Below are 18,548 nucleotides of genomic sequence, written 5' to 3'. Positions count from 1 at the left end.
ATGAACAGCAACTTGTCATCAGATGTTCTAGGAGGACCTCTGAGTGAGCTGGGCACGATGGCACATTCCTGTAATCTCAGCACTAGGGAGGCTGAGGCTGGAGGATTGCTGTGAGTTTGAGGCCAGCCTGTGCTACAAAGTCAGTTCCAGGACAGCTGAACTGCATAGCAAAATCTTGTCTCAAAAGGACAGAAAAAAATGGGGAGGCTGCTTATCTCCTATCCTCTTTGTTTTTATTTTTATTTATTTATTTTTGTCCTTTTGAGACAAGGTCTCTTGCAGTTCAGGCTGGGTTTTTGCGTACTGTGTACCCAGGCTGGTCTAAAATTTGTAATGATCCTCCTTCGGCCTCCCTAGTGCTGAGATTACAGGCTTGTGCCACCATGCCCAGCTCCTCTTTGTCCTTAAGTAAAAGTAGTAAAGTTTTAAAACTATGAGGGCAGGTGAGGCTGGGTAGGACCAGATGGCTGCACTGCAAGTCCAGCAGTTCAGTAGGGGATCAGCAGAAACCTAGGGCAGTTCCTTTCCCTGTGGTCACTGGGAATATGCAATTCCACTCTTCTGAGTAGTGAAGGCTGTAGCCAGCCAGCAGAAGGGAGGGGCACTGCCTCAGTGTTGCTCAGAAGTTACTCAGGAGTGAGCTGGATTGCGCATCCAAATTTGGGTACAAAATTCTCTGGAATGTGTCCAGGATAAACTCTGGAAGGTTTCTGAATTTGGACTGTGGGGCTATCCTGATTTCAAAACCCATCAGCCCACATCTGGATGTTAGCTTTGGAAGATAGGGTCACCAAGAATCACATGTGGAAAAGTTGAGCAGCATCCGAAGTGGGTGACTTTTGAAGCATTTCTTACTGATTGTGATGTGATCAACATTTCAAGCCTTAAAACCTTACGGTACTGAGCCTTTGAATGAATGATCTTTTAAAAATAAGTTAAAAGAAATTCAGTGACACCTGTCAGAAGTAAAAATATTTGTGTTGCTACGTAAACAAAGCCATGACCGGGTGGCACTGACAGGCTGGCGGGGCTGATGGCATCCAAGTGACTATGGTTGTTGATCAAACCAGTCTTTGACCCCTGGTGGGCCACAGAGGCATGCCTGGGTGGAAGTTGGCATGGAGTCATGCATGCTTCATCAGGTGGTTGATGTGCATGAAATGCTTCTCAAATACGGGCAGCTGAACTACTACTACTACTACTTTTTCTTCTTTTCTCTCTCTCTCTCTCTCTCTCTCTCTCTCTCTCTCCTTTCTCTCTCTCTCCCCTCCATGTACGTGCTGTGCCAACTCGTTGGTGTGCACAAACTTTTGCCAGCTGCAGGTGAAGTGTTATTTGCCTGAGTGAGTTCTCAGGTGTGCCTTGAGATGGGAGGATTTCCCATAAACTTTGTCACATTTGGTATAGCGACTCTTGGTACCTTCTCTGTGGGAACTTGACTTTGCATGACTTTGGCCCCACCAGCTCCTTTGTCTGAGGCTGGACTTGCTGCTTTGGTGGGTCCTGGGTCCCCTGGGCTCCAGTCCTTCCTCAGGCTCATGCTACACCAGCTGCCAATCTGTATTTTTTGATTGGGAACCATTCACATTGAGAGTTACTACTGAAGGATACTGGTACTGGGTAGCTTGCTTTTATTTATTTATTTTGACTTTTTTTTTTATTTAAGGAGGAAAAAAAAGTGAAAGTGTACAAGTTATACAGATTTACAGAAGAAAAAAAATGAACAGTAGGAAATCACTAGTTAATGGATTACATATTGCCATCTTAAAAATAATTGTTCAAGTCACAAAATTAAAGCTTGTAGAGTGGACATTCCAACAATGATACTGCAAACAGTTCTGTTCAATGATCCAATAAAACTCTGTGATATCATTTTCTATCTTATACACTTAAATATACATGCAGTTATATAGTTTAGAGCACTTTCTTTTCCTCTCTTTTGTACAATGACTATTACACATTTTGGGTTTCATTGCTCCCACGGTTCTTATTGCTTTTTTTGGAAGAGAGTAAAACCAAATGAGACATAACAGGACAGAATCGGTCAAGTCAAAAGGGTGGACATAATAGATAATATAAAAACATAATACAAGGTGATCATCAATGGTTACCATAATGCCTCCCGCTATCTCTAATAGAATTGCCTATATCATTAGTTATAATACAATTGAACAAAATAGTGAAGAACAAAACCGACAAAACCAAAACATTGGAGACATTGTAGGTCTTCAAAAGTAGATAAAAGTCAACGAGAATAGGCGTTATAATGAATCTCATTATCTTCTCAGCTGATGCCTAAACTTTTGAACCTGATACTATCCATCAAAACAGAATAGGGGAACATCAGTCAAAAACAAGATGGTGAGAGTAATACAGGGCTTCAAATCGAGATAATAGAAAGTCAAAGTGGGTTACTATATTATATCCTGCTATTTTTTTCCCTTTAATTAAACGGATAAAAATAAAAAAGTAAATAATGGAGTGGAGATTGAGAAAAAAGAGGGCATTAACAGCAAAACAGCGCAGATCAAAACATAACCATTTAAGCAGAATAGTGTTTCACCACCAGATAATTTCGACCTAAAAGTAGTTACCATATTGACTCTTTCCTTGAAGTCCTTGAGTACAACTTCATATACTGTAGCATTAAGTATATCAAAACAATGTAAAACCATTTAAGAGAATGACAGCATTACAGAGTATTTAGAATCGACTAACAGAAAATGAACAATGGTTTCTGTATAATCTCCTTGTCTTTAAAAGGTTTTTGCTTATACTATCGTACATAATAAAATCCTATAAGATACAACCTGTTTAGACCATTGGAGACAGAAGAACAAAAGCTAGATGAGACTTCAAAACAAGATGATACTAAATCAGTATTACGTATTAAGATGTCATTTTCTCTAAAATAGCTTTTCCTATCATCCAATCTTCTCTGTCTCATTTCTGTTGAGCTCTTTTTCTGTCAGTAGCTGTCAGTTTGTCTTCTTCATTTTGTTCTCTGCGGTAGCTTGCTTTTAAAAAGTACCATTTGGGATTGTTTACTTCCAGAGATAGATTCCAGAATTTTCTTGTCCAGAACCAAAAATTCAACAAAGTGAGCAGAAAGCATTGGTAAAGTTATTTGAGAAAGTAAAAGTGAAGAGTGGGAGAGAAACTGGCTCTACAGTGTGAGCTTGGACTAAGTGAATAGAAAAAAAAAAGGGTAAGAGGAAAGATAAAAGTACACAGTGTCAAGGAAACAAAGCTACCTTAGCACCAGCTCCTAGTGGCTACCTTTCTTTTATGCTGTCCAAATCGTGCAGAAACCCGGGAGAATTGCACTTGTATTTGTGAGAGGTGGTGCTGGGATCCCGTGCCTCAGGCTGATGTCAGGTCTAGTCTTCCTGTTGCACACCTGCTGGAGTTTTGCTGGAGAAGTTTATGTGCAAGACTTTGAGAACTGTTCTGAAGGTGTCCAGGATCTTGTAGTTGAAAGGTCCTGCTTACTGTCTCAGCCAGCTTTCAGTCTCACATCTCAGTCGCTTACCTTAGTACTGACTTGTCCATATCACATCATTGCGTTTTCCTGTTGCTGGTTTCTTTCTTTCTTTCTTTCTTTCTTTCTTTCTTTTTTTTTCTCTTCCCTCTCTCCTTTCTGATTTAAGTGTTGACTCTGTCTGGTAGATTCGTTCTGTTAGATTTGTTTGGCATTGTTGGCTTGTCTCTTTCCAGGATATTCTTAAGAATTTTGTACTTATTTGGTGATCATGAATTTCTTGAGTTGCCTTTTTTCATGGAAATACCTTATTTCTTCATCAGTTTTGGTGTGTGTGTGTGTGCGTTTGAGACAAGGTCTTGCTATGTAGTTGAGGCTGACCTTGAACTCCCTGTGTAGCCCAGGCTGACCTTGAACTTGACAGTCCTCTGGCCTTCTCCCAGGTGCTGGAATTAAAGGCATGTGCCACCATACTCACTCTTTATCAATTTTGAAGAAATTTTTGGGGGATATGTAAATGTAATGTCTGGGGAAGGGTGAACACCATGCCAGTCCGTGCCACTGCTCTGCAGGAACATGCAGCTCCTAGTGATCCTAAATCTAGCATCAGTAAAAGAAATTAGGTAAGGGTAACAAAATAAGAAAAAACAAAACAAAAACAACAAAAAGCAAAAAAAAAAAAAAAATAGAAGCTAAAAAAGGGTGGGGTGGGGAGAGGATAAAAAAGCAATATGGAAGATAAAAAATAAAAATATTAAAGGAAAAGAAGATAAAACCCTCCACAAAATGAGGAAGAAAGACAAAGGAAAGTTACCCACACCTCCAATAAATGAGTGAAAAAGAAAGAGGAAAGGAGAAATTAAAAAAAGACCAAAACCAGAAATTTTTTCTTCATTTGAATGAGTGGTTTTTTCTTGGATCCACAGTTTTGGAATATAGCAAGTCACAGTTTTCTCTGCCTAGATTTATGACCTGTGGGTTCTTGAGGTGCCCCTCTATTACAGAGGCTCCTCTGTTTACCCTGGACTATGGCAATGTCCAAGCAGAGATGTGTCCACACTTGTGGTGTTTAGATAAGGAAGGTAGTCAGACCCAGGTCTGTGCTAGATATAGGCAGTAGAGTGATGGTTTAACTACTCAGTGCTGGTAATATCAGACTTAGTACATCTATAGTGGGCCTGGCCTCCTACTATGGGGGTGGGGGCTGGGCTTGTGTCCTTTTCAGTTAGAGCCCAAACCTCTCAGGGTGGTCTGCCTCTCTGTAGCTGTCTCCCATGACTGTCTCTCATCCAGTTACTTACTGTGGGAGGGTTAACAGTGGGAATGCTAAAGTGAACTTGACCTGTCCCTCAATTCTTCTGAGTCCTAGATTCAACCCGTCAACCCCTTCCTGGGCTGACTTACATTGAAGCACTCCCCAGCAGTGCGGTGAATGCCTGTGCTGGGATCGCCATTCAGCTGTCTGCCACGTGGAAGGAGAGACTCCTTCTAAGCAAAACCCCACACTGTCCTAGTGGATCATGTCTGTGGGCTTCCCCCAGAAGCCATGTTGCCTTACCTATTTGTCATTGCAGTTTTTCCCTGGATCCCCAAGTGCTTACCTTGCTTATGCAGAGCCAGCCTCCCTTCCTCATGAGCCAAAGGAAGAGAGTCCAGACTGTTTCTTTTTCTGTGTTGTGGTCTGTCTCCCACATTTATCTGTGACTTAATTTTCCTGTCAGTTCCTTCCAGATCCCCAGTGATCTAGTTCTCTCTTTTTTTCTTCCCCAAGTTGTTATTTTTGAGTATCTGGTTTCCCAATCTTGGTAAAGCTAAATTTAACTGCTACTTACCACTTTACCATATTTTTTTTTTCAGTTTTTTGAGATAGGGTCTTGCTATGTAGTTCAAGCTGGCTTTGAACTCTCTATGCAGCACAAGCTGAGCTTGAACTTGCAGTGATCTTCCTGCGTTAGCCTCTCGAGCGCCTGGATTGATTACAGGTGTATGCCATCATGCCTGGCACCATCCACTCCATCATCACTTATTGTGTATATTGTCCTTGACTATTTACCAATCCAATTATTTAAACACAGGTTGACCAAAAATTGTGTATTTAAAAAATTTTTATAACAAAATATAAAAATGACTTATAATTTATTCAATACAAAAATTGACTGTTTGAAATGATGCTCAGGGTGAACTGTTAAGTGGTTAAACATGCTGAATAATTGAAGCAATTCTCATTCTGTAATGTGTAACAATTTGGTTGGAGTAATCAATATTATAAAGTTAGTTTGTATTTCTTTGTAATTCATAAATAAGCTATACTGCCTCATGTAGAGCAGTGGCTGTCAGCCTTCTTGTTCAGCACATCCCACACTCCCATCCACACTACTGATTGATAGCTGTATAATAGTTCTAATGATAGATGCATTTGGGGTTAGAGGAGGACTTTTCCATAGGGTTGTGTCTAAATTGCTGAGACTGTGATTCATCCTATGGAGAATGTGTTCTTTTTTCTCCTTGTCTCCTGGAAATCACTACTGATTTCCTAGATAGACTACTGAAATATAGCTAAGGAACAAATAGACTATTTTCTGAGTAAAACAGTGTTAGGTTTTTTTCCCCCAATTGTGTGAATATATTTGTTGATAGCAGTAGAGAGCTTGCCACAAGAATGTAATTTAAACTGGGTTGAGTGGTACATGCTTGTAATTCCAGTACTCAGAAGGCAGAGGCAGGAGGATCGTTGCAATTTTGAGGCCAGCCTGGGCTACATAGGGAGTCCAAGGCCATCCTGAACTACACAGTGAGACCTTGTGTTAAAAAAGCAACTTAATCATGGGAAGTACTAAACTCTAGTACAATAAGTCCTTTTAGCAAAAGGGTTAAGTATGGAACACATTATGTGGGAAAAAGCTATTAAGATAAATGCTGCACTTTGTGCAACTCTCCTCTAGGTTTTTGTTTGCTTATATTTTCTCTTGTTTCAGATTACAGACTTTGCAGAAATGTTGAACAAATCTTTGATTCTTCATGTGACAGCCCTCTGAATATGTGAAGTTACTATATCTTAAGATTTTTCCTTAGATGATTTTTTTCTGCATTTGATTGATAAACATTTCATTGAATTTAAAAAGAAAAGACACACAAAGGCCAGTGCTCAACATCATTAACATGTTCTTGTAACATGTTCTTGATGAGGGTGTGATTTGTCTCCTGTCTTGCACCTGGGTGGCCCTGATTTGAATTCCGTTGTTTGCCTTGGTTTGAACCATTGGTAGTAAATGTATGACTGTCCTATTGGGTGACTTGCACTACTTATTAGAGGGTCTTTGATTACCATAATGGAAGAAAGAAATTGATTCAGCAGACCAGATGTTACCATATTACAGACTGATGAAAGTGATTAGATCTGTTTGTAGTACCAGTAGCACAAGCTGCCCAGTGGGACAGTCATGCATGTATCACCAGTGATTCAAGCTTGCAGGAACATGTTAATCATCAGGGAAATGCAAATCAAAACCACCATAAGCTATCACTTCATCTCTGTAAGAATATTTATTATCAAAAGAATGAAAGATAACAAGTGTGGAGAAAGGAAATTCTTGCACATTGTTGATAGGAATGTAAATTGAATACCCATGATTGAGAATAGTATGGAGCATCTTCACAAAACTAAAAAGTGTAACTGTTTCTCCAAAATCCATCAGTTCCATTACTGAATATATATACACAAAGGAAATCAGTATGTTGAAGAGATGTCTGTACTAATGTACTACAGTGCTATTCACAATAGCCAAGAAATGGAAACAACCTAAGTGTCCATCAGTGGATGAATGAGTAAAGAAAATGTATATATATCCAGTGGAATCCCATTCAACCATAAAACAGAATGAAATTCTATCATTGTGGCAGCCCGATAGTGGGGGTCAGAAAGAATGGGAGAAAAGTTAATTGATCTGTGCTACTGAATTATAGTAGTTAGGAGTAATAAGTTCTGGTGTCCTATTGCACATGGTGGTAACTAGAGATAAGTTTATCATGCATTTCAGAGAGCCGGAAGAAAAGATTATAAATATTTAGAGATATAGTTATGTTTAACTTGATTTAAACATTACAGAATGTACGCAGGTATTGAAACATTACATTGTGCCCCAATTAATGCATAGAGTTTTTATGTGTTAGCTAAAAAAATTTGCTTGTATTTTTATTCATAAAGAGAATTATTTGTCAGTTGGTTATATCTGGGATTTGTAATTTATTACTAGCAATTCTGTTATAATATTTTGTCCCTGAAACATTTTTAGTATCCCTAATGCTAAGATTGTAGATTTCTGATAAGATATAATAATAATTTCCTTAGAGATAATTGAATGATTAATCAATTTGAGAAATTTGTAATAAAGTTAAGGTTGCTGTATTTAAGAATGTGATTACCTCTGCTAGAAAGTAAAACCAATTAGAGATACCCCCAACCCCTTTTCTTTATGGTTATATGACACATGGTCTCATTATATAGGCCAGCCTGGCCTTAAATTCACTGTGTAGCCCAAGCTAGCCTCAAACTCTTGGTCTTTCTGCCTTAGCCTTGTAAGTGCTAGGATTAAGGCTTGTGCCGCCATGTCTGCCTGAGATACCTGCTTTTAAAACATTAAGGTGAAATTTGCTAGGTGTGGTGGTGCAGGCTTGTAATCTAAGTACCCTAGAAGCCTTAGGCAGAAGGATCACAAGTTCAAGTTCAGCCTGGGCAATTTAGCAATATACCCTGATTCAAAAATTTCAAAAAGGGTTGGTAATGTAGCTCAGTGCAAAGGCCCTGGCTGGATTCAACTCTAGTCCTGAAAAAAAAAAAATAGAGTTAAAGATAAATTGAGCTGGACATGGTGGCACATGCCTGTAATCCCAGCACTCAGGAGGCTGAAGCAGGAGGAGCATTGGGAGTTTGAGACCAGGCTGGGCTACAAAGTGAGCTCAAGGCCAGCCTCAACTGTGTAGTGAGACCCTGTCTCAAAAAGACCAAAAAAAAAAAAAAAAAAAGAAAAGTAAAAGCTACCATTTTAACTATATAAGTATATAATTTAGTAGCTTTTGGTAAACACACAGTGGTACAATAGTCATTATACTGTGTAATTCCAGAATATTTTTATTCCCAAAGGAAACCCTGTAGTCCTTAAGCAGTCATTGTGTGTTTCCCTTTCCCAGACTCCTAACCATTACTAATTTATTGTCTCAGTGGCTTACCTATTCTGGATATATCATATAAATGGAATCCTAGCTTGCCTGCTTCCTTTTGTCTACCTGCCATCCTGCCTCCTTCTGCCTTTCCCTCCCTTCCTGTCTTTCTTGTGCTGGATATTGAACCCAAGACTTTCACACTAAGTACATCTTCAGCTCTTTTTGTTACTTTGAGGCAAGTTCTTGCTAGATTTTTTAGTGGATTCTTTAGTTTTTTAAAAATTTGTCTTAATACATGATCATGTCATGGTGATAGTTTTGATTCTTCATTTCTTATTTGAATTTTTAAAAATTCTTTTTCCCTGATTGCCTGCAACTTCCAATATAGTTTTCAGTGATGAAAATAGATGTTCTTTTTCTTTTCTCTTTGATTCAAAATTGGATCATGCTATGTTGTTCAGGCTGGCCTCCAACTCACGATACTCCTGTCTTAGTGTCCCAAGTATCTGGGATTATAGAAATAGGTACAGTGCCCAGGAAAAAGCAGACATTGTTGTCTTGTTCTTTGTCTGAAGGAGAAGGCCTTCATTCATTTACTTTTGGATATGATGTTAGCTTATTAGCTGTGGGTTTTGAGTAGATTCCTTTTATTAGATCAAGGCATTAGTATTTTATATATATTTTTTTATTTAAAGAGAAAAACAAAACTAAACGAAGCAAGACAGTAAAAGGCTTGAAGTAATACAGAATTTCAAGAGAAAAAATATACAGTAAGAGCTCACCAGTTAATAGATCACACATTGTCAATTTACAAACAGCTGTCCAGATTACAAAATTAAAGCATACAAAGCGGAGATTAATACAGTGAGATTGCAGTCAGTTCGGTTCAATGATCCAAGCAATACTCAGCAATATGGTTCTTTATCCTACACATTTAAATAAACTTGCAATTATATCCTTTAGATCACTTTCCTTCCTCTCTTTTTTTACGCTAACAATCACACATTTTAGTTTCCATTACTTCCGCAGTTTTTTTTTAACTTTTTCTTTGAAGAGGAAAAGAAAAAAGATTAAAAAAAGGCCAAAAAACAAAACAAGACAGACCAAAGAAAAACCCAATGTGACAAAGCAAAACAGAGTCAGTTAGATCAGGAGGATGGACATAGCATAAAATGAAAAAAAAAAAAAGGGATTACTAGGTAATCAACAATGGTTACCATTATGCCTCTTGTTATAAGGCATTAGTATTTTAGAAAAAAAATTTAGGAAAATTTTTAATGTATGATCTAGAAACCAGGTATGTGTATTAATATATGTGTTATCTGGTATCTATGTTAATATATAAAAAATCATGATAAAATTATTTTATTATTGCTATTGAAATTTTACCCCAGAGATGAAACCTAGTTTTGATTCCATTCTTTTACATGAACAGATTGAATAGTTTTTAGAAAATTTATACTTTGAATAAATGATTTCACTTTGTATTCTAGACAAAAGGATGCCACGGAGAAAGAAAAAAGTTAAAGAAGCTTCAGAATCTGAGAATCTGGAAAAGGATGCAGAAACCACCAGTTCTGTCAGTGTGAAGAGGAAGCGTAGAGTTGAAGATACATTCATTGTGATATCTGATAGTGATGGAGAGGTCAGTATTTTAAAAAATAAAGTTGTAAGTCTCAATCTAGGTTTGTGTATCCGCAAGTGGCTTGTTGAGTGACCAAATCATCCTGCTAGCTTCTCAAAACCATGTAATTTTTGCTCAGTTTTATTTTGATTTGAAATGGAGTTATAAATTACTTAAATAATGCCATTTGGCTGAGGTTAGATTGTATTATAGCTCTTCGGTTTTGTTATAGGTTAACCCAATATGATATTTTAGAACTGTTGATTAAACTAAATTGAATAAAGAATATTTTCATGTGTCTAGAAAGTGAAATAAAATGTGGGTGCAAGCTAGTCACGGTGGCACATGCCTCTAATCTCAGTATTGGAAGCCTGAAGCAGGAGGATCTCAAGTTCAAGCAACTTAGTGACTGGCAACTTAGTGACTTACTGAGACTTTCTCTCAAAATAAAAAAGGAAGGGTTGGGATGTAGCTCAAACAAGGGCTCTGGGTTCAGGTTTTAGTTCTGAAAAAAAAAAAAGAAAAGTATGACTGGAGTTGTAGATGTATCTCAATGATAGAGTATTTGCCTAGCATGCAGAAGGCCTTGGATTCAATTTCCAGCACTGCAAAAATGTTAAAAAAAGAAAGAAAAGAAAAAGAAATTATAAATACTATTAAATCTGTAGGTATGATTTCTTTAATATAGTAGCCACTAACCACCTATAACTATCTAAATAAAAATTAAAATTAAAAGTTTATTGTATGCATTATAGTCACGTGAACAAAGGCACCACAAGAAGCTGATGTCTATTGTATTAGACAGTGTGGCTAGGAATTTCTATATTGAAAGCTTTGACAGGGTTGGTAGATCTTAACCTTTCTTCTTCTTTTTTTTATTTTAAAGAGACTAAAATTAAACAGAACAAAACAGATCATAAGAAAACAATTTAAGAAACACAGATTTCAAAGCAAGACTACTGGAGATCTTCACTGCCTATTATATTGTCTCTTGTTTTCTTCCAAATAGTTGTCCATGTCTTCACATACAGTGAATTCATACTGAACAAAATAGTACTAAACTGATCAGAACAGAATGATGAAGGCATTTTAGGTCTTCAAGAGCAGACAATAGGGAAGTCTACAATGGTTGCCATAATGTCTCTCGTTCTCTTCAAAGTAGCTGTCCATATCTTCACGTATGTTGAAATTAAACAAAAGAAAACAGACTAATATCACTCTGGACAGAGACTAATAGTATTGCTAGATTTTATATCATGACGCTATGGAATTAGTGCTGGGTATCTTAGTGTCTCCTTTTCTTCAAAGTATCTGTTCATTACATTGTGCATTATATAATCTATTCTCATAAACTTTTTAAAAGTTCTACACATGCGTGAATCTCTACATGTATACCTATCCTTCTGTATTAGAGGGAAAAACAAATCAAAACAAGACAACAAATTCCAAGAAAAACATGAATCAAAAAAGACATAAAACCACAATACTCTGATGTCTCTTATTATTTTCAATAAAATTGTGTATATCATCAGGCATAATATAAGTGAACATAGCACTACTTAACAATATTAATAAAAACAAAACATTGGAGACTTCAAAGGCAGTTAATAATCAAACTGTAACGGGTATCCTATTGCATCTTGTCTTCAGAGTAGTTGCCTCTGCTCTTAGACTTGGTACTATCACACATACCAAATTTGAATAAAATCAGTCAAGACAAAACAGCGATCTAACCAACCAGATTCAAATAAGATCAGTCATAGTAAGACAGTGTAAGTAATACAAGGCTTCAGGTTAAGTTAATAGGAAATTAAGGATAGTTACCGTAGTATATCCTGCTATTTTTGGGTTTTGAGAGACAGTTTTGCAGGGTATAATCTGGGTTGGGGGTTATTTTCTTTCAGGGCTTGGAATATTTAGCTCCAAGCTCTTCTTGATTTGATAGTTTGTGTCGAGAAGTCTGTAGTTATTTTGATGGATTTTCCTTTATGGGCGTTCTGTTTCTTTTCTCTGACCACTTTTTTTGCTCTTTTTTTTTTTTTTTTTTTAACTTTTTATTGGTACCAGGGATCGAACTCCACCCATGACCACCTGCAGCAAATGAATTATTTGGTGTTTCTTTTGATCTTTGCATTGCCTGCAATGCTTCCTAGGTTGTTTTTCAGCTTAGACAGCAGTTCCTCTGAGTATCATTACAGATCTTCTAAGATTACATCAGTTGGTCATCTCTTGTACTTCCACAGAACCTATGCTTACTTCAGTGGTATCATTTATCACACTGTTTTGAAATTGCCACTGTATTTTTTTTTTTCTGTCTTACTGGATCATTTCCCAAAGGGCAGAAATTCTGTGTCTTGCATAACTTAGTAATACTTGCTTTTATAAGAATGTGCTCTCAAAAAAGTCTGCATTTGATTTTACTTCTGCTGTTTAACCATTGAAGCCAGGATATTTTGTGTGTGTGTGTGTGTGTGTGTGTTTGCACGTGTGCGTAACGAGTAATAGCTTTTGGATTGGGGATATAATTGAGGTAGAGCAGGGCACTGGGTTCTATCCCCAGCATTGGGAAAAAAAATAATAGCATAAAATATCCATTATTAGGCCTCATGTTCATATAACTTGTTTCTGCTGAGTAATGTTACTTGAGTTGATACAGTCTTATGTTCTCTTATTATCCCCAGATCCCTAAAAGAACAGTGGTGAACCTTTATAAACCCTAATCTTTTCGTTGGAATTATTGCCATTTACTGTGTGAAACATTCTGAACTTTTTATTCCTGTTTGTAAAACTAGTAATATTCTATGGGCTGTTGTAATGATTTAGAAATAATGTAAGTAAAATTTCCTACAGTCATACTTTAATAAATGAGAACTGGGTCAGTGTAAATGTTCAGGTTATAATCTAATACCAACGAATAAAACTGAGTTATGCACACAAACATCATATTTTTCCCTCTGACACATTCTTTCATGTTAAACAAAATGTGCCTAGTGTTAGAGGGCTTGCTGGGTAGTGGCAAGGCCATGGTTTTGATCCCCAGCACTGCAAAACAGAAACAAAAACAGAAACAAAAATAAAACAAACCTCCCCAAAGAAACCAAACAAAATAACTACAATAAATCTAAAAGAAAAGAAAGGGACATCTTTTATAGATGAACAGAAATGGTTTTATTCCTGATCTTAAAACTGCTTGAACCTCACTTTACTCATCTGTGAAGTTTTCTCATCTGTGAATCTCACATTGCTTATCTGTGAGATTATCACTGATAATCTCATGGAATTTTAGAGGGGAATTAGACAAAATGTATATTAAGTGGCACATTGAAATATACAATATGTGCTAACTAGTTTCTCTCTCTTTTTCTCCCTCTCTTGGTTCTTCTCTCTGTCTTATCTGTCTCTCTGTCTGTCTGTCTCTCTCTCACTGTCTGCCTGTATAGTACCAGCGATTAGATCCAGGGCCTTATGCAGGGCAGGGTAGGCATGTGCACTATTACTGAACTATACCCAAAGTGTTTTAAAAATTTTTTTGAGACAAGGTTTCAATAAATTCCTAGGTTGATCTTGAACTTTTGATCTTCCTGATTCAGCCTACTGAGTAGTGATGATTACATTTCTCCACTGATGTATCTGCTGCTGCCATTACTTTTTTTTTTTTTTTTTTGAGACATAGTTTAGGCTCGCCTCGAACTCAACTGTATATAACCCCGGCTGGTCTTTAACTATGAGTAATCCTCTTACCTCAGCCTCCTGAGTGCTGGGATTATAGGATGCATTACCATGACTGATTCTGAACCAACCTTTTTTTATCACTAATAGTAATCTTTGCTCTAGTATCTAGTCTCCCTTTTTTTGGAGATTGAACCAAGGAAATACTGTACTATATACACATTTTTGGCAAGTGCTCTACTCTCATATTGTACTTACAGACCTGATATCTGTTTCTTTAATATTACTATACCTACTATAGCTTCCTTGTTTTTTTTATTCTTTAGTGGAAAAATTCTTTTTTTGTCTTTTTCTTTTTTATTGGTATCGGGGATCGAACTCATGACTACACACTTGCAAGGCAGGCACTTATGCCACTGAGCTAAATCCTCAGCCCCAGAAAAATTCTTTAATCAAAACAAATTTACATTTTAACATTTGTAACTTGACTAGAATAGACTAAATCTGTCCAGTTTAAAATTAGATTACCAAACATATAACCAGTTTACGTAAGGTAACAGGATTCTCTGAAAAAAGTGGCTCATAGTTTCATTGTAAGAACTCTTAAAAACAGAAAATCCAATTATTGAATAATGTAGAATAGACCATTCTGTAGATGAAAATAGTTATCCATGAGGCCAAAACTTAATGCATATCATATACAACATTTTTTAAACTGATGAAACAAACTTCCAAGTTGTAACTGTATTTTGTATTAAGGCCTTTTTTCCCCTACGTTTCCTTGGTTTCAGTATATGTGAAATATCTTTTAACTATTGAAAGCTAACAAGTGAGCTAATATTTAAAATGTCTTAGAAATGCTGTCCTTTAAGTAATATGTTGTTAAATTTTATGTTAACATTGATTCCTCCTGATTTCATTCATGTATGTTAGGGTGTCTTGAACCAATGAATGTTTTCACTTTTTGCAGTCTTGTCACATATTTGATTCAGAAATGAGAATAAAATTTCTGATACTCATGTTTTCAAATAGATTAATTTTCTTATGTGGCATCACTCACACAGTTGACTCTTTGTATACAGAGGCTTTGCGTCTGTGATGGAAAATGTAGGTGGAAAAAAAAAAAAACCATGCATGGTGGTGCACACCTGTAATCCCAGTACTTGGGAAGCTGAGGCAGGAGGATTACTGTGAGTTTGAAGCCAGCCAGGGATATATAGAGGGTTCAGGGGTTCAGGGTTCAGGGGTTCACTATCATACATAGTGAGACCCTGTTTCAAAAAAAAAAAACAAAAACAAAAACAGTAGATGATTGGTTCCCTACTGAGCATATATACTTTTTCAAAACATCATTTCCTAGACAATACAGTATAATAACTACTTATACAGCATTTATATTAAGCATGTGACCTAAAGTGCTTAAAGTATATGAGAGTATATGCCATTTTGCATTCCAAACTTGACCATTTTCAGATTTTAGTATTCACAAGGGTAGGGGTTGATTTCTGGATTTCAATCTCCAGTGCATACAGGGCATGTTAACTTTTTGTCACTAAACAAAATACTCGATCAGTTTATTTTGACTTCAGTTGCAGAGTTTCTAGTCCATGCTAGATTGACCCTATTGTTTTGGAGCTGTGGTTAGGCTGACTATCTTAGCAGGTGTGCATAGCAGAATGAAAATGCTCATCTCATGGCTAGAAAACAGAGGAAGAGGCTTTGGGGCATATCCCCAATGACCTAAAGTCCTCCCATTAGTCCCCACCTCCTGAAAGTTTCACCATCCCAAGCCTTTAACACATGGGCCTTTGGAGGACTTTTAAGATCCAAACTGTAGCACTAGGGGATAACTATGTTTAACTGTACAAACATCATGGATTTATGTTTTTCCAATTCAAAAGACTTTCCTAATGAGTGTAATTTTTCCAAAAAAAAAAAGCTTGAGACATTTCTCAAAAATAAACTTGTCTCATTTGGTTTTTCATTTTATCTACTGGTGCTTTGTATAATATCTCAGATAACAGATTTGAAAAGGATTAATGACCTAAAGCCAGATTCATTTCAATATGTAATCCATTTTGTATTCTGTAACCAAGTTCTATGATAGTGAATTCTCAGGAACAAAACTAAAACATTAGCAGTTAGTTTTGTACTTCATAGAATTGTTGATTCATGTTTAATTGAATGTTAAGTGATGTTACAAAAAAGGAATAGATTACACAGTTATACAGAAGCAGGATGTTGGATTAGATAGACTAGATTAAAATTAATGAAAGGGAGTCAGGGCTTATTTATGTAACATTTTATGTAGTATAATATTCCTCAACCTCTGCAAAATTCCTAATCAGTAAAAAGAATCTATAAATTTAGAATTTGTGAAAATTATGCACAAATTCCCTCATCACATTTGGGAAAGAATACAAACTTGTGAAACTTTTAGCACTCTAAGAAATGTCAATTTTTTTGTGGCACTAGGGATTGAATGCAGAGCCTTTACATTGAACTACATCTCCAACTCCCTCACTGTGTTCTTTTTTTCTTTTCTTTTTTTTTTTTTTTTGAGGACAAGCCCCTTGTCCAGGTTGAGCTGGAACTTTTGATTTTTCTCCCTCAGCTTCCCAGAGTGTCTTCACAATTATTGTATTTTACTGACTTTGTTTTTTTGAGACAGGTCTTACTATGTAGTTCAAGCTAGCCTTAAACTCATAGTGACCCTCTATCTTCAGCTTTCTGAATGCTGGGATTATAGATTTTTTACCACCATGGTGGACCACATAAGATTTAGAAATTAACATTTTTGTACTATAAAGCACACATTAGCATAGTAACCATAATTGAAAGTATTTAACAGAGTTGTTGCCAGGTTCTGGGGTTGAGTAGACTCTTTTTAGGGATTCTTTCCAGATTTTTGATGTCATGAACAAAGAATTGGGCAGACATATAAAAAAAGGTAGTGAAGTTTTACATTTTTTTTGAGTTAGGGTCTTACTGTGTAGTGCAGGCTGGCTCTAAATTCATTATGTAGCACAGGCTGGTCTCAAACTCATGGTGATTCCCCTGCTTCAACCTCCCAAGTGCTGGGATTACAGGTATTCTCCACTGTGCCTAGTTTTTATTTATTTATTTAATTTATTGTTATCAGGGATCGAACTCATGACCTTGTTCTTGTCAGGCAGATGCTTATGCCACTGAACTAAACCCACCCCTGGTTTTCATTTATTAAAGGTGGGAAAAGAAGTACATTCTGCAGAGTGAGAGAGGGCCAGTTAAAGGTAGGGAAAGACAAACACTGGAGAGTGAGATTGGGTCATTGAGGGAGTTCACAGTGGCTATGAGGTTAATGGCTGGCGTCTTTTTTTTTTCTTTTTCTCTTTTTATCGATACCGGGGATCGAACTCATCACCACCTGCTTGCAAGGCAGGTGCTTATGCTGCTGAGCTAAATCCCCAGCCCCCTGGCTGACGTCTTTTGTCTTTCCCAGTTTTCATGTTGACATCACACCAAGCAAGTCAGAAACTTGCTTGATTTTGTGCTAGAAGAATTGAAGATAGTACTTTGTGATTGGTCCCAGGTGCAGGGTTTGGGAACTGTTTTCTCCGTGTGTCCTGGACCTCTGTGACTGACAAGTCATGTTCACTTGCTCAGCCAGTTGACCATGTCCTAGTCTCTTGCCTCAGGGTCATCATTCCCTATAGTCTATTTCAGCTACTTTCTTTCTGCTCATTTTTACTGTCTTGATTATTTCCTGTTGTCCTAATTTTATTTTATTTTTTATCTTTAGTGCCTCTTGTTAAATTTTGAGAGGGCATGTGGTTGATGTATTTGATTCTCTTGTTTCTATAGAATTCATTTACCTTCTTTCTCTTTTACCACCTAGTGGCCATAGAATGATTTAAAATAAATATATGATTAATTTAAACATTATTATTTTTAAAGCATTGAACAAGCTTCTGTAGTCTTGAGTAAATACTGATTTGATATTTTCAAATTGGTCAGTTTTTTTTTTAATTGGTCGGTTTTTATGTGCCTGTGTGTGTGACAGATAACATCAGTTTATTATACATTTTAAATTTTATGGTATTACTGCTTCCAGATTTTGTATGCTTCTTTTTTTATTTTGGGTATGGGGAAAAGGGCCTCTTTTGATGTCTTAAGTGCACATTTGTAAGAATCACTGATTCTTTAGAGACTTCTCTTAGCCATACTCATCATGGCCATCACCCTGATAGTATTTTGTTCTTTTGCAACAGGAACCAAAGGAGGAAACTGGATTGCAGAAAATGAAGACAAAACAGTCAAATAGAACAAACTGTTTGGCTAAAAGAAAAATTGCACGTATGTGTTCTTTTTTTAGTTTAATCAACACTAGTTTTTTTTGGGGGGGGGGAAAGAGAATTTTTTGAAAATTCTTAAGGATATGTATACATCCTGTTTGAGATTTTATTAAATTCTTGAAATTGCATATGGTGCTGCCTACAGATTATATATTTTACTTGTTAGAGGAGGAGCATTGGAATTAAAAATGTGATCTTCAAAGGGCAAGGTATATGTGGCTCACTTTGGCAAGAAAAATCTTTGCCAAACAGCCTACATTGCATTTAAGTATTCTAGGAA

General features: G+C 36.6%; 1 protein-coding gene across 8 annotated transcripts in view; it reads left to right on the top strand.

Moving 5' to 3' along the window:
* Uimc1 (ubiquitin interaction motif containing 1) overlaps positions 1 to 18,548 on the top strand; it is a 135,030-nt gene that overhangs the window by 15,646 nt on the left and 100,836 nt on the right. For 7 of the 8 annotated variants that reach the window (XR_010041121.1, XM_063230835.1, XM_013156136.3 and 4 more), the window contains exons 2-3: positions 10,135 to 10,286; positions 18,185 to 18,269. Coding sequence is in view for 6 of the 8 variants with exons in the window: in XM_063230835.1 (XP_063086905.1) it covers positions 10,143 to 10,286; positions 18,185 to 18,269 (229 nt within the window). In the remaining 2 variants the exon portion in view is untranslated. Of the gene's footprint in view, positions 1 to 10,134; positions 10,287 to 18,184; positions 18,270 to 18,548 lie in introns of those variants that run through there. The other variant, XM_063230834.1, reaches the window with a different exon arrangement.

The sequence above is a fragment of the Cavia porcellus genome, unplaced genomic scaffold (assembly GCF_034190915.1).
Source record: "Cavia porcellus strain 051 isolate PalLab524CR breed Dunkin Hartley unplaced genomic scaffold, mCavPor4.1 scaffold_19, whole genome shotgun sequence".
Taxonomy (NCBI): Eukaryota; Metazoa; Chordata; class Mammalia; order Rodentia; family Caviidae; genus Cavia; species Cavia porcellus.
Note: the sequence above shows the minus strand (reverse complement) of the source record. Positions and strands in the feature narration are given on the sequence as shown.